Here is a 14,944-nt window from a genome sequence, read left to right on the forward strand (position 1 = left end):
ATCAGGAGCGTTCCTGCTCAGGTTTAGCTGGTTTGGTCGTTAAACTGATGTTTGAGCTTCTAACAGGATCAAACGGGCTGCGTTTCTTCTTCTGCTGCTTTAAATGTGTCTCTAACGGGATCAAACGGGCCGCGTTTCTTCTTCTGCTGCTTTAAATGTGTCTCTAACGGGATCAAACGGGCCGCGTTTCTTCTTCTGCTGCTTTAAATGTGTCTCTAACGGGATCAAACGGGCCACGTTTCTTCTTCTGCTGCTTTAAATGTGTCTCTAACGGGATCAAACGGGCCGCGTTTCTTCTTCTGCTGCTTTAAATGTGTCTAACGGGATCAAACAGGCCGCGTTTCTTCTTCTGCTGCTTTAAATGTGTCTCTAACAGGATCAAACGGGCCGCGTTTCTTCTTCTGCTGCTTTAAATGTGTCTCTAACGGGATCAAACGGGCCACGTTTCTTCTTCTGCTGCTTTAAATGTGTCTCTAACGGGATCAAACGGGCCGCGTTTCTTCTTCTGCTGCTTTAAATGTGTCTCTAACGGGATCAAACGGGCCGCGTTTCTTCTTCTGCTGCTTTAAATGTGTCTCTAACGGGATCAAACGGGCCACGTTTCTTCTTCTGCTGCTTTAAATGTGTCTCTAACGGGATCAAACAGGCCGCGTTTCTTCTTCTGCTGCTTTAAACATGTTTCCAGGGGGATATTTGAAGTCCAGGGGTGAGAGCTGGACCAGGGGAGCACCCCCTCCTCCCAGTAAATCTGTGGAATAGTTTACCAGAAGATCTTGACCTCAGAAGCAGGCTGGGCGTGTCTGCTCAGAGGATTTTAGGTGGAGGACATCATGTCTGGAAACAGCTGTAGATGTTTCTTATTGTGGACAAACCAGACGTGGTTGAATGTTGATATTTTCGATGTTTTAATCTGTGATGAGTTTTCATGAGTTCGGCAGAGAAACACAGTTAGTGGCCGACCTGGTCCACTGACGGTGTGGTGCTACCGTCAGTGATCACTCTGCCGTCAGTTCCTCACAGGTTTTTCATTTTGGGGTATTTTAGATGTCACCGACTCGTTCACTGTGTGGCTCATCAGCCTCTCACCCCCAGCACTATATAATCTTAAATCTCTATAAAACCAAGCAGGTGCGTGATGTGCAGCAGGTCGGGGGCAGGTGTGTTACCTGGTTGGGGGAGGGCTCAGCAGCGGTGTAACCACTGGAGGTCTGGTAGCTCTGATCTGAAACGGAGCACATTCAGACAGGGGTGAGTCGCTCAATGCCTTCAGAGGCTGGAGTGAACAGTGGACAGTCCGACGGCATCACTCACCTGGGCTGAGGTACAGGTACTCCTCCGTGTACTCGGCTGAAACAGACACATCAGTCCTCTCAAAACCATCGTCAGGAAACTCAGCACTTCCTGCACAACCCCCCAGTAAAAGCCTTCCAGAAGACTGAGCCACTGAAAGGCTTTTAATGGGAAACTTAAAGGAAGTTAAGAGTTGAACTTTTCTGCTTGAACTTCTCGTTATGAAGTGACTGGATGAAATCTTGATTGACAGCACAAAGGAAGTGATTTGACCAAAAACAGGAAGAGGACAGTGCTTTTTTTTTCACCTGTACAGCAAAATACATATTACAAGACAAACAAGTACAAACCTAAAGACCATAGAACCTTTGAAGGAGCGGTCAAAAGATATTCCTTTTCAGACTTGATACAAATGAACCAACGGAAACTAAATGCTGCTCATGTGGGGATTCTTGAATCCTTCATGTTGAATTCCTGAATCGTTGGTCTCTCTCTAATTAAAGAGTTTGGTCTAGACCTGCTCTTTATGGAAAGTGTCTTGAGATAACGCTGTTATGAATTGGCGCTCTATAAATAATAATTGATTGATTAACGGAGTGACGCCTCTCGCTACTAATACAATCACAGTGAACACGTTTCCACAATAATCCACTGGTGTTGCATTACAAGCTAATGGCTACCCCTGATTAATGAATGGGGGGGGGGGGTTATGTAACCTTCAGTTCTCGCCGAGATGTTTATTAGCTCAATTTTAAGCTGTGTGTGTCTGTGGGCGGTTTTTGATTGCTGCTGATGTGACTGAGTGCGTCTGTCCGTCCTCACCCTGGTCCTCCACAGTGCTCGTGTCCTCCTGGTCCTCCTCCGATGAACAGATGGCCGTGTTTCCAGGTGGAGGTGCGGAGGGGAGGGGCCCCGAGCCCCTCTGAACCCTGTAGGAGGAGCCAGATGGAGGGGGCGGAGCTCCCATGCTGGGGGGCGGTGCCACAGCTGGGCCCTGGAGGAGGGGCCAAATCATTTTACATACATGGTTTGGGTGCTATGATGACACGGTTAGCATTAACCCTGAGACACAGGTACAGGTCCGAGGCGCCAGAACGTCCACATCTCTGGACCGAGTCAGAACCCTCAGCGAGTCTCAAAGATTACGGCCAAGTGTCCAACGTCAGAGTCTGACACGCTGTGCCACGACGAGCCACAAAGCTACTCAGCAGCGAGCTAGTGACGGCGAGCGCTCGCCAGCAGGGTCATGTCCTCATGGGCTCGTGTTCCATATTAAGTACGATCATCGTTAAACTCATAAACACAATGTCGAACAGCTACACTGTTGGACAGCTACGTTAAAACGATCCGATGACCTCAGTAGATGTTAGCTAGTTAGCCGAGGCCAGTCGTTATTTAAAAAGGGCACCAAAGCTCGTCAGCTGACTGTCGAGTAAGGTCTGTATTTAAACTGTCTGAGCCACATTTTAGCCAAATCCAACCGATCACTGGAAGAAACAGCGTGGACCGTCTGGCTTAAAAGTCTGAACAAAGTCTGCGAGGCTCTCTGACATCACATCAAACAGTCTGTCTTTATCCAAACGCTCCATCTTCAGATTCATTATTCATCCTTCAGATCAATAAGATAAACAGACGTCATTTTAATCTTCAGTTACGAACACCATCGTCTCATTTTATCTGCTTCCTGTAGTTTGGTTTCCTCACCGGCAGTGGAGGGAAGACGGCGTCCGCGGCGTCGTCCAGTTGGTAGTACGCCATGGTGGCGTCCAGATCAGTCGGCTCTTCCCCCGCCTCCGCTGAGAAGCTGAACTGACACTCTTTGTTCAGAGCAGCCAGCTGACGGCGACTACGACTGAACAAACCAACCACAGACAGGCGACTCAAGGTCATGTGACCTGCTGCATCTCACTAATCAATCGATCAATTCTTCAATCAACAGAAAACTAACCAGAAAGCTAATTGTTTAAGTCCTTTATCAAGCAAAAACTGCCGTCGTCTGATTGTCTCAGAGGTGAAACTGCTGCTTGTCTTTCCTCTGATAAATTGAATATTTTGGATTTTGGAAGATTTGTGGGAGAAATGTGTGATGAGGTCACAGTTTACAGAGAAAACCCTCAATAACAATAAGAATCATTGATGGTTTCGTCAGATCATACACATCAGAATTCAAGTTATTAAATCAGTCACACTTCAGTGATTGGTTACCGCGACCTGAAGGCGTAGTTCTCACAGTCGTGGTAATACCGGCGGCCAGGGTGGTAATAGGTCAGCTGTGGACCAATCAGGTGACGGTTCAGGAAGCGGGTGGAGCTTCTGACCAGAATCCAGACAGACAGGTAGACACACACACACACACACACACACACCCACACACTTCAATCAATTATAAGTTAAGTCACCATCACACAATCACACAGGTGTTTCTCAGGTGTTTGGTCCCACCTGGAGGCTCCATAGCGGGGAGGTCTGGCTGTGGGGTGGTGGTGGTGATGGTGTGGGGGGGCGTAGGGGTCGTAGGACATAGCTCCCGGTGATGGGGGTGGGGGTGGGCGGGGGTGGCCTGTTGGCTGGAAGCGCGGCGGCAGGGCGGAGGGCGCCGGGCCTCCGTAGGAAGAAGGCGGCGGCATCAGCAGCTCCGGCCCCTTCACACCACTGCTGCCACGAGACTTCCTGAAGTACCGATGGCGGTGATGGCGCTGACCACGAGACTCCAAGTCTGACAGACAGAGGATAACAGCCGGTCAGGGGGGGGGGCGTTACGGCAGGTCAGCTGAACAGAAAGTGGATCTCAGTCTAACGTACCCAGGTCTCCTTTTCTGGGGGGAGCAGCAACGTTCCAGGCAGGAACTGGATTCACTGGTTTCAGGTCCGTCAGAGGAACCAGGTGTCTGACACACACACACACACACACACACACACACCCCCACGTCAAAGACAAACCGAGGGCTGGACCCCCACCAGCTCTGAACCTAAACCTGGTCCTAATCTCCGTCAGTGTCAAACTCATTCTTGTTACGACCAAAACTAAAAAAAACAGCTGGGAGGCCTCTGTGGGGACCAGGTGGACCTGAGGACAGGTAGCCTGCCCCCCACTCGACCTGAGGACAGGTAGCCTGCCCCCCACTCGACCTGAGGACAGGTAGCCTGCCCCCCACTCAAAGCTACAGTCAGGTGTGGTTGTGCAGTACTTCTCTCCCAGCTCCTCGATGAACACGGTGACGGCTGACGAGTGCGTTCCCACTTCCTGGATGAAGGCGTTGTAGTACTTCCCCTTCGGCTCCAGACGCACCTGAAACACCAGACGGAGGTGAAGACAGACGGACGTTATGGTTCAGCAGTGGCTAACATGCTAACATTAGCAACGAAGCCTCTGAGTTCCATGTGAACGTCTCCACCGCGGCAGAGAGGGTGTTATGGGTAACTGCAGGTCACATGCCTGTCAGGTCGTCAGCTACTGAATACAAAAGTACACGTCAATGTTTGCAATTAGTAACGAAAGCAGTGTAATCTGATTACTTCTGGATCACTTTACACTCAAAAGTGTCACATCTGATACCAAAGTATGGACGTTCACATTCAGCTCAAATCATAGAGAGCCTCACAGTAGTGGGTGTAGTAGGTGGTGTAGTAGGTGGTGTAGTGCAGCCTATTACCTGACACTTGTCTCCCAGGAAGTACTGCCTCCCAGCAAACACCATGTAGTCTGTCTTCTGCATCTCTGTGGGACAGACACAGGATCAATAACTCCCCCGTTAGGACCACTGAGGGCGGAGCTGTGGGGACAGTCAGGGTTCAGGTGGGTGGGTGTTACCTTTACAAGTGTCCTGCCAGACGTCAAACTCCAGGTTTCTGTACACCTCTCCGTCCAGAGACTTCATCACCTTATAAGGAAGAGACAGCCTGGGGGGGGGCGGGGCTTCTGCAGGAGGCTGACCAATGAAAACACAGTCAGGACTCACAGTCGAACACCTGGTTCCTGTTTTTAAGATTTCAGCCTCCCACCTTTGATTCGTCTGCTGCAGCTCGATGTTTCTCCTCAGCAGCTCCACCCAACTCCAACTCGTCCCTGCAGGATAAACCAAACACACCTGTGACGTATCCCATGATGTCATCATACCATCATCATTCAGCAACCGGGGGGGGGGGTTCGCTGCTGTTACACCATGATGTCACCCTGAGGTCATGTCTACATCATTGTGTGTGTGTGTGTGTGTACCTGTGACCTCGGTCCTCAGGTGTGTCATAGCCGATGTCGATGTCACTGCACACTGACGGGCTGTTTCTATAGCGACGCCCTCCGACCTTGAAGGCCTCCATGGCCTGACAGAGCTCCGCCTCCTCCAACCCAAACACCTGAGTGTACAGCAGCTCGTACAGGAGCGCTACACACACACACACACACCTGTCTACACCTGACGGTACGTGTCAGTTGGACTCAGAGACCAACCTGTAAAATGTTGTACAGTTCCTTTAAAGCCGTCAATCACTCTGACAGACCAATCACAGAGCAGTACTCACACTGACAGAGGGCGGCGGACGCGGGGTAACTCCTCGAGTAAACAATGTCATAGTGACCGTTGATGGAGCAGCACAGTGTCACCTAGGCGACAAAAGACTGATGCTGAGTACTGACGAATCACGACAGATCTACGTCATGTGACGTGCTGGTGTCCACACACACAACTACTCACACCTATTGCTTTAGTGAGTGTCAGAGAGTGAGTGAGTGTGAGAGAGAGTGTGTGAGAGTGTGTAAATGAGTGTGAGTGAGAGAGTGAGTGTGTGTGAGTGTGAGAGAGAGTGTGTGAATGAGTGTGAGAGTGTGTGAGAGAGTGTGTGAGAGAGTGTGTGAGAGTGTGTAAATGAGTGTGAGTGTGTGAGAGTGTGTAAATGAGTGTGAGTGAGAGAGTGAGTGTGTGTGAGTGTGAGAGAGAGTTTGAGAATGAGTGTGAGAGTGTGTGAGAGAGTGTGTGAGAGAGTGTGTGAGAGTGTGTAAATGAGTGTGAGTGTGTGAGAGTGTGTAAATGAGTGTGAGTGAGAGAGTGAGTGTGTGTGAGTGTGAGAGAGAGTTTGAGAATGAGTGTGAGAGTGTGTGAGAGAGTGAGAGAGAGTGTGAGTGTGTAAATGAGTGTGAGTGTGAGAGAGAGTGTGTGAGAGTGTGAGAGAGAGTGAGAGAGAGAGAGACTTCACAACAAACTTGTTCACCTTGTCAACAAAGTCGTCCTCTGAGATCACAGTGGCTGGTTTCCCTGGGTAACGATAGATCAGGAAGCAATGTCTACAAACACACACACACAGGGGAAACAGCTAGCTTATCTTAGCTTAGCATAAAGACTGGAAACAGCTAGCTTAGCTTAGCATAAAGACTTGGAGAAAACCTCCTGAAAACAGCACAGATCGTTTTAAGGTTCAGTGTTTGTCATCAGATGTGAAGCCCAATCAGAGCAGGGTCTCACCTGTAGAGCTGAGACAGTGCCTTGATCTCCACCTGACCCACTGTCTCCTGAACACACACACACACACAAATGCTGGTGTATTTCTGACATGCGACTGCATCAGGCAGAGCAGGTGAGGGTAGGACAGGAAGTCAGACACACAGCAAAGACAAGCCACTCAGTTTTCAAAATAAAAGCCCCTCTCAGCTCACCTTGGGGTCCTCCAGACGCTCCAGATACTTCTCAAACGAACCTTCAACAAACTGAGAAACAGACGAGGGAGAACAAGCTGAACACACACACCCCTGTGACATCATTGTGACATCATCACAGAGTCTGTAACCCACCGGTTCAAAGTTGCATCTGTTGGCTCTCATGAAGTTGGCGCAGTCCTGACGGATCCTCTGGTGGTAGTTCTGAGAGTAATACAACTACACACACACACACACACACACACACACACACACACACACACACACACACACACACAGAGTTAACAGCTACTCTAACCAGCGTCATCAACCAATCAGCTGCCTCCAGGTCAGAGCATCATGTGACCTCTAATGTTCCCTCAGGTGTGTCTTCCAGGTGTCTCAACTGTTTAGTTTCGTGTTTCTCTGAGCAGGTTAACTGATGGGCCGGTTTCCATGGTAACTGAAGTCAGACATCAACCTCAGGTAACCTCAGGTGTTCTCGCCTGAGACACCAGCTAACCAGTCACACCTCCCACACCCCCTCCCCCTCCCCCTCCCCCTCACCTGTTCGGACACGGCCCTGAACAGGCTGGACGCGTCCCGGGCCACCATCTTCCTGTAGAGGCCCAGGCTGCTCAGGTACTCGTCCATGTTGACGAAGTACTTCTTCAGGCCTTTCTGCATCCCTCCGCCGCTCAGCTACCGGACACATGCACCCAAACTCTCCACGTGCTCCGTTCGAACACAGCGAGCCGCCCACAGGTGAGTCTAATCACTGCTCATCAGCGCGCGCCGCGCCCCGCCGCGGAGGCGTTCAGGGACCCGCCGAGGGTCGGACACCTGAGACTGAACGGGTTTAAAGGAGGCTGAGGTCACAGAACACCTGCTCTCACCTGTCCTGCTGCTCATGACATCCGGGTTTTAATCAAGAAAATCACCATGGAGACAGAAGATGAGTCAAAGAGGAAGAAACAGACCGGAAACACTCAGTTTAAACAAAACAGGTCACCCCCCCCCCCCCCCCCCCCCCACACACACACACACACACACAGCACAAAATACATAAATACAGGTAAATAAATATTACACACTTTTAAACAAATAACACACACACATCATTTAACGTCATAAATATCAATACACAGATCTAATGTAACTGATATCAGCTCAGTGTGATATATCCGGACATGCGCAGTGTGACCAGCAGGGGGCGGTGAAGCCTCCCGTTGCTTCAACATGACGTCACAGTAGAGGAAGAAACAGGCCAGACTGCGCATGCGCATCAAACAGTCTGTAGTCCCGGTGAGGGTCACCTGCTATGGTCCAGGTCCAGATTCAACCCGGTTCTGTCCCCGGATGATCAGACATGTTCCGGCTGGTCCTCCGCAGGCTCCGGCCGCTCAGCGGGCCGCCGGGCCGACTCTCTGTCCGCTCAGCTCGCTCCTTCAGCGGCTGTCCCCCGCAGCTGCCCGCCGCTCTGGTGCGCAGCACCTTCCTGGACTTCTTCCGGCAGAAACACGGACACCTGCTGGTCCCGTCCTCCCCGGTCCGGCCCAGAGGAGACCCCAGCCTGCTGTTCGTCAACGCCGGCATGAACCAGGTCAGTGTGGACCCGGTCCGGTCTGTTCTGGTCCAACAAGCTAGCGGCTGTTAGCAGTGACTTCAAAATATTCTGTCTGTCTGTCTGTCTGTGGGGGGGCTTTGCTGTCAGGGTCCGTGTTGGGGGGGTGCAGAGCAACAGAGACAACATTAAACCAACATGACCACAGTTACTGTTCCTTATTATCAGGCTGCTCCAATGAGTCCTCACAGACTCTCCAGCTGGTCCAGAACCAGAACTAAGAGAAGAGACCATCTTTCTCCTGTACTGGCTTCTCTTCACTGGCTTCCAGTCAAATCTAGAATAGAGTTTAAAATCCTTCTCCTCACCTCCAAAGCTCTTAATGTTCAGGCTCCATCATCTCTTAAAGAGCTCATAGTACCGTACTACCCCACTAGAGCACTGTGCTCCCAGACTGCAGGTCTACTGGTGGTTCCTAAAGTCCTCTAAAGTAGTGATGGAGCCAGAGCTTTCAGCTCTGGCTCTTAAAGAGCTCATAGTACCGTACTACCCCACTAGAGCACTGTGCTCCCAGACTGCAGGTCTACTGGTGGTTCCTAAAGTCCTCTAAAGTAGTGATGGAGCCAGAGCTTTCAGCTATCAGGCTCCTCTCCTGTGGAACCTCCTTCCAGTCTGGGTTCAGGGGGGCAGACACCCTCTCTACATTTAAGAGTGGACTAAAAACCTTCCTTAGTGATGAAGCCTGTAGTTCAGGACTGGATCAGGTCTTGGACCAGCCCCTAGTTATGCTGCTATAGGCTCAGACTGCCGGGGGACTCCCATGATGCACTGGGCTCCTCTCTCCTCCTCTTCCTCTCCATCCTGATGCTTCATGTCTCTTTAATGTCTGTTACTAACTTGGTATCTTCCCCGGAGCCTTTCTGTGCTTTTCTCATCCCTCTGGTTCCTGTGGATCCTGGTCCTGGTTCTCCTGCTGTGGTTCTCAGGTTCCTGTGGATCCTGGTCCTGGTTCTGTTGCTGTGGTTCTCTGGTTCCTGTGGATCCTGGTCCTGGTCCTCTTGCTGTGGTTCTCTGGTTCCTGTGGATCCTGGTCCTGGTCCTCTTGCTGTGGTTCTCTGGTTCCTGTGGATCCTGGTCCTGGCTCTCCTGCTGCAGATCGTCAGCCACCGACACTTTCTACTGATATTAGTCCTGTTGTTATTATTCACATATTAACTATTGATCAGGATCAGTTATATTGATCAGAACTATCGTTACTGTTAGTATTCTGCTGTTCTGTTGTAGGAGAACACTGATACTGATGTGAATAATAACAACAGGACTAATATCAGTAGAAAGTGTCGGTGGTTGACGATCCACAGCAGGAGAACCAGGACCAGGATCCACAGGAACCTGAGAACCACAGCAGGAGAACCAGGACCAGGATCCACAGGAACCAGAGAACCACAGCAGGAGAACCAGGACCAGGATCCACAGGAACCTGAGAACCACAGCAGGAGAACCAGGACCAGGATCCACAGGAACCAGAGAACCACAGCAGGAGAACCAGGACCAGGATCCACAGGAACCTGAGGGATGAGAAGGATCTGAATGTTAACGTGTGATAATATTTAGTGGCTCCTGCACAGAAGATGGTTTGTTTGTCTTCATGGTTAGTTTTCCTGAAACTAGGGTAAAGGTAAATCAGGTAAAGGTGTGGACTCACTGTGCACCCCCCCACCTGTACCTGTCTCCTGACTGTGGTTCCAGTTTAAGCCGATCCTCCTGGGGACGGTGGACCCCCGCAGCCAGATGTCCTCATACCGCCGCGTGGTCAACAGTCAGAAGTGCGTCCGGGCCGGCGGCAAACACAACGACCTGGACGACGTGGGCCGAGACGTGTACCACCACACCTTCTTCGAGATGCTGGGGAACTGGTCATTTGGAGACTATTTCAAGGTGGGGGGGGGGGGGGGTCACTTCCTGTTTGTGTTTGGACAGAAAGCTGTTCGGCGTCACAGTGAGGTTCCTGTGTGTGTGTGTGTGCAGGAGGAGGCGTGCTGCATGGCGTGGAGCCTCCTCACTGAGCATTATGGGATACCTGCTGACAGGCTCTACGTTTCTTACTTTGCCGGCGACGCGGCGTCTGGGTTACCCGGCGACGAGGAGACCCGGCAGATCTGGTTGGAGCTGGGGTGGGTCTCCGGTGCTGGTCTCCGGTGCTGGTCTCCGGTGCTGGTCTCCTGGCTCCTCGCTGACGGCCGTCTCCTCCTCTTCCTCCTCCTCAGGGTTCCTCCTGGTCGCCTCCTGCCGTTCGGCTTGAAGGAGAACTTCTGGGAGATGGGGGACTCAGGCCCCTGTGGCCCCTGCACCGAGATCCACTACGACCACGTGGGAGGACGAGACGCCGCGGCGCTCGTCAACACCGACAGTCCCGACGTGGTGGAGGTCTGGAACCTGGTCTTCATGCAGTACAACAGGTTCATCAACAAACCTGGACCCACACCTGGTCCACGTTACACACTGGGAGGGGCCAGTCTGCTGGGTGTACTGGTCAGCTGCCAGTATGACTGTGTGTGTGTGTGTGTGTCAGGGAGGTGGACCACAGTCTGCGGCTGCTGCCCCGGGTCAGTGTGGACACTGGGATGGGCCTGGAGAGGCTGGTGAGCGTCCTGCAGGGGAAAAGATCAAACTACGACACGGACCTGTTCACCCCCCTGCTGCACGCCCTCCAGCAGGTACACACACACACACACACACACACACACACCAGGCTCTGTCAGCACCTCTGATGTACCAGGTGTGCTGAGGTGTGATTGACAGCGTCCTGTTGTCATGGTGATGTGTCTGTCCGCAGAGGTCGGGGGCGGGGCCGTACGGCGGCAGGACAGGTTCAGCCGATGAGGGGAAGGTGGACATGGCGTACCGAGTGGTGGCGGATCACGTCCGCACGCTAGCGGTCTGCATCGCTGACGGGGTCCATCCTGGCATGTCAGGAGCAGAGTGAGTCATCAGCCAATCAGCTGTCAGAACACAGCGGGCGACCAATCAGCTGTCAGAACACAGCGGGCGACCAATCAGCTGTCAAAGCTGTAGTTAAACAGCTGACGCAGAGATGCTGTTTAACTGTTTTTGTTTACCTGGTTATAGTTATTATTGTTTACCTGGTTATAGTTATTATAGTTTACCTGGTTATAGTTATTATTGTTTACCTGGTTATAGTTATTATAGTTTACCTGGTTATAGTTATTATAGTTTACCTGGTTTTAGTTATTATTGTTTACCTGATTATAATTTACCTGGTTATAGTTATTATTGTTTACCTGATTATAATTTACCTGGTTATAGTTATTATAGTTTGCCTGGTTATAGTTTGCCTGGTTATAGTTATTATAGTTTACCTGGTTATCGTTATTATTGTTTACCTGGTTATAGTTATTATTGTTTACCTGGTTATAGTTATTATAGTTTGCCTGGTTATAGTTATTATTGTTTACCTGATTATAATTTACCTGGTTATAGTTATTATAGTTTGCCTGGTTATAGTTATTATAGTTTACCTGGTTATCGTTATTATTGTTTACCTGGTTATAGTTATTATTGTTTACCTGGTTATAGTTATTATAGTTTGCCTGGTTATAGTTATTATTGTTTACCTGATTATAATTTACCTGGTTATAGTTATTATAGTTTGCCTGGTTATAGTTTACCTGGCTATAGTTATTATAGTTTACCTGGTTATCGTTATTATTGTTTACCTGGTTATAGTTTGCCTGGTTATAGTTTACCTGGTTATAGTTATTATAGTTTGCCTGGTTATAGTTTACCTGGTTATAGTTATTATTGTTTACCTGGTTATAGTTTGCCTGGTTATAGTTATTATAGTTTACCTGGTTATCGTTATTATTGTTTACCTGGTTATAGTTTGCCTGGTTATAGTTATTATAGTTTGCCTGGTTATAGTTTACCTGGTTATAGTTATTATTGTTTACCTGGTTATAGTTTACCTGGTTATAGTTATTATAGTTTACCTGGTTATCGTTATTATTGTTTACCTGGTTATAGTTTGCCTGGTTATAGTTATTATAGTTTGCCTGGTTATAGTTTACCTGGTTATAGTTATTATAGTTTACCTGGTTTTAGTTATTATTGTTTACCTGATTATAGTTTACCTGGTTATAGTTATTATTGTTTACCTGGATATAGTTTACCTGGTTATAGTTATTATTGTTTACCTGGTTATAGTTATTATAGTTTGCCTGGTTATAGTTTACCTGGTTATAGTTATTATAGTTTACCTGGTTACAGTTATTATTGTTTACCTGGATATAGTTATTATAGTTTACCTGGTTATAGTTTGCCCAGTTATAGTTATTATTGTTTACCTGGTTATAGTTTGCCTGGTTATAGTTATTATAGTTTACCTGGTTATAGTTATTATAGTTTGCCTGGTTATATTTATTATAGTTTGCCTGGTTATAGTTATTATTGTTTACCTGGTTATAGTTTACCTGGTTATAGTTATTATAGTTTGCCTGGTTATAGTTATTATAGTTTGCCTGGTTATAGTTATTATTGTTTACCTGGTTATAGTTTGCCTGGTTATAGTTATTATGATTTACCTGGTTATAGTTTACCTGGTTATAGTTATTATAGTTTACCTGGTTATAGTTATTATTCAACTTGTTTCCAGGTTGGTGCTCAGGAGGATCTTGCGGCGGGCGGTTCGGTTCTGTGTCGAGGTCCTTCGGGCTCCCCAGGGAGCGCTGGCCAGCCTGGTGCCAACAGTCACTCACATACTGGTAAAATAAATTTCCCACTCCCACAATCCCTCTGAGCACGTCAGGGTGTCAAATAAAAATAAAATAAGAAGATAAAATGAGAATAAAACAGTTTACAGATGAAACTTTGGAAAATACTAAACCTATCTTCATCATCAATGTTAGTAGATTTACAGTGAATGATTGACTGATTCGGTGGATTGTATTGATGGATTGATACCTGATGTGGATTGTATTGATGGATTGACTGATTGTGAATTGTATTGATGGATTGCCTGATTGATGGATTGATGGATGGGGCTGTGTTGCAGGGCGGTGTGTATCCAGAGCTCCACAGGGAGGCAGAGCAGGTGAGTGTGTGTAGGCAAGCTCATCATCACGTTAGCAGGTCCAGGAAGCAGCTGCTGGTCACATGTTTCACGTGTCACATGAGGAATAGACAGGTGACAGGTGGGGGTGTGTACTCCAGTGGGTCCATGGTCAGGTGTGCGTTCACTGTTGGGACACACTGATCACTGGGGGGTCACCAGAGTCGTCTGTGGTTGTGGTAAAACTCACTGAGAAGGAGCTTCTTAGCCTCTTTTAACTCCTAGTTTTTAGTTATCGTGGCACATTTCCTGTCTGATTTCAGAATTAAAGCTCAGATAGGCCCGAAAACACCAAACTCAGGGCTAATAGAGAGAAGAGCCGACAGACTCCATCAGCCCACTAAAATTCACAGACATTAGTAAACAGTGAGGGTCCAGAGGGTTGGGGGAGTGGGTGTGTGTGAGTGTGTGAGTGTGAGTGTGAGTGTGAGTGTGTGTTGTGTGAGTGTGAGTGAGTGTGCGTGTGTGAGTGTGTGTGAGTGTGTGTGACTGTGTGTGAGTGTGAGTGTGTGTGTGTGTGGTGTGTGTGTGTGAGTGTGAGTGTGAGTGTGTGAGTGTGTGAGTGTGTGTGAGTGTGAGTGTGAGTGTGTGTGTGTGAGTGTGTGTGAGTGTGTGTGAGTGTGTGTGTGTGTGTGAGTGTGTGTGTTGTGTGTGTGTGAGTGTTGAGTGTGTGTGTGTGAGTGTGTGAGTGTGTGTGAGAGTGTGTGAGTGAGTGTGTGTGTGTGTGTGTGTGTGAGTGTGTGTGAGTGTTGAGTGTGTGTGAGTGTGAGTGTGATGTGTGTGAGTGTGTGAGTGTGTGTGAGTGTGTGTGTGTGTGAGTGTGTGTGAGTGAGTGAGTGTGTGTGTGAGTGTGAGTGTGTGTGAGAGTGAGTGTGTGTGAGTGAGTGTGAGTGTGTGTGGTGTGTGTGAGTGTGAGTGTGAGTGTGTGTGAGTGTGTGTGGTGGTGAGTGTGTGTGGTGTGTGTGTGTGAGAGTGTGTGTGTGTGAGAGTGAGTGTGTGTGAGTGTGAGAGTGAGTGTGTGTGTGAGTGTGAGTGTGTGTGAGTGTGAGTGTGAGTGTGTGTGAGTGTGTGTGTGTGTGTGTGTGTGAGTGTGTGTGTGTGTGTGTGAGAGTGAGTGTGTGTGTGTGTGTGTGTGAGTGTGTGTGATTGTGTGTGAGTGTGAGTGTGTGTGAGTGTGAGAGTGAGTGGTGTGTGGAGTGTGAGTGTGAGTGAGTGTGTGTGTGTGTGAGTGTGAGTGTGTGAGTGTGTGTGAGTGTGAGTGTGTGAGTGTGTGGAGTGTGAGTGTGTGTGAGTGTGTGTGGTGTGTGTGTGAGTGTGTGATACCTCGCGTGCAGAT

At 49.0% G+C, this 14,944-nt stretch overlaps 2 protein-coding genes across 2 annotated transcripts in view; one reads left to right on the forward strand and one right to left on the reverse strand.

Moving 5' to 3' along the window:
* The window catches only part of alg13 (ALG13 UDP-N-acetylglucosaminyltransferase subunit), a 13,236-nt gene extending 5,633 nt beyond the window's left edge, over positions 1–7,603 (reverse strand). The window contains exons 1-18 of the mRNA XM_070828342.1: positions 7,484–7,603; positions 7,073–7,156; positions 6,938–6,988; positions 6,747–6,793; positions 6,496–6,568; positions 5,809–5,890; positions 5,507–5,672; positions 5,293–5,356; positions 5,102–5,219; positions 4,944–5,008; positions 4,479–4,579; positions 4,093–4,178; positions 3,733–4,006; positions 3,496–3,603; positions 2,995–3,142; positions 2,113–2,284; positions 1,312–1,347; positions 1,167–1,222 (exon numbers count right to left, since the gene is read on the reverse strand). Of these exons, the coding sequence (XP_070684443.1) occupies positions 1,167–1,222; positions 1,312–1,347; positions 2,113–2,284; positions 2,995–3,142; positions 3,496–3,603; positions 3,733–4,006; positions 4,093–4,178; positions 4,479–4,579; positions 4,944–5,008; positions 5,102–5,219; positions 5,293–5,356; positions 5,507–5,672; positions 5,809–5,890; positions 6,496–6,568; positions 6,747–6,793; positions 6,938–6,988; positions 7,073–7,156; positions 7,484–7,603 (1,851 nt within the window). The remainder of the gene's footprint in view (positions 1–1,166; positions 1,223–1,311; positions 1,348–2,112; positions 2,285–2,994; positions 3,143–3,495; positions 3,604–3,732; positions 4,007–4,092; positions 4,179–4,478; positions 4,580–4,943; positions 5,009–5,101; positions 5,220–5,292; positions 5,357–5,506; positions 5,673–5,808; positions 5,891–6,495; positions 6,569–6,746; positions 6,794–6,937; positions 6,989–7,072; positions 7,157–7,483) is intronic.
* Positions 7,604–8,208: 605 nt separating this feature from the next.
* The window catches only part of aars2 (alanyl-tRNA synthetase 2, mitochondrial (putative)), a 20,019-nt gene continuing 13,283 nt past the window's right edge, over positions 8,209–14,944 (forward strand). The window contains exons 1-8 of the mRNA XM_070856385.1: positions 8,209–8,519; positions 10,230–10,418; positions 10,509–10,654; positions 10,748–10,939; positions 11,053–11,197; positions 11,317–11,462; positions 13,153–13,261; positions 13,552–13,590. Of these exons, the coding sequence (XP_070712486.1) occupies positions 8,286–8,519; positions 10,230–10,418; positions 10,509–10,654; positions 10,748–10,939; positions 11,053–11,197; positions 11,317–11,462; positions 13,153–13,261; positions 13,552–13,590 (1,200 nt within the window). The 5' untranslated portion in view covers positions 8,209–8,285. The remainder of the gene's footprint in view (positions 8,520–10,229; positions 10,419–10,508; positions 10,655–10,747; positions 10,940–11,052; positions 11,198–11,316; positions 11,463–13,152; positions 13,262–13,551; positions 13,591–14,944) is intronic.

This window comes from Pempheris klunzingeri, chromosome 3 (assembly GCF_042242105.1).
Source record: "Pempheris klunzingeri isolate RE-2024b chromosome 3, fPemKlu1.hap1, whole genome shotgun sequence".
In the NCBI taxonomy this organism is placed as follows: Eukaryota; Metazoa; Chordata; class Actinopteri; order Acropomatiformes; family Pempheridae; genus Pempheris; species Pempheris klunzingeri.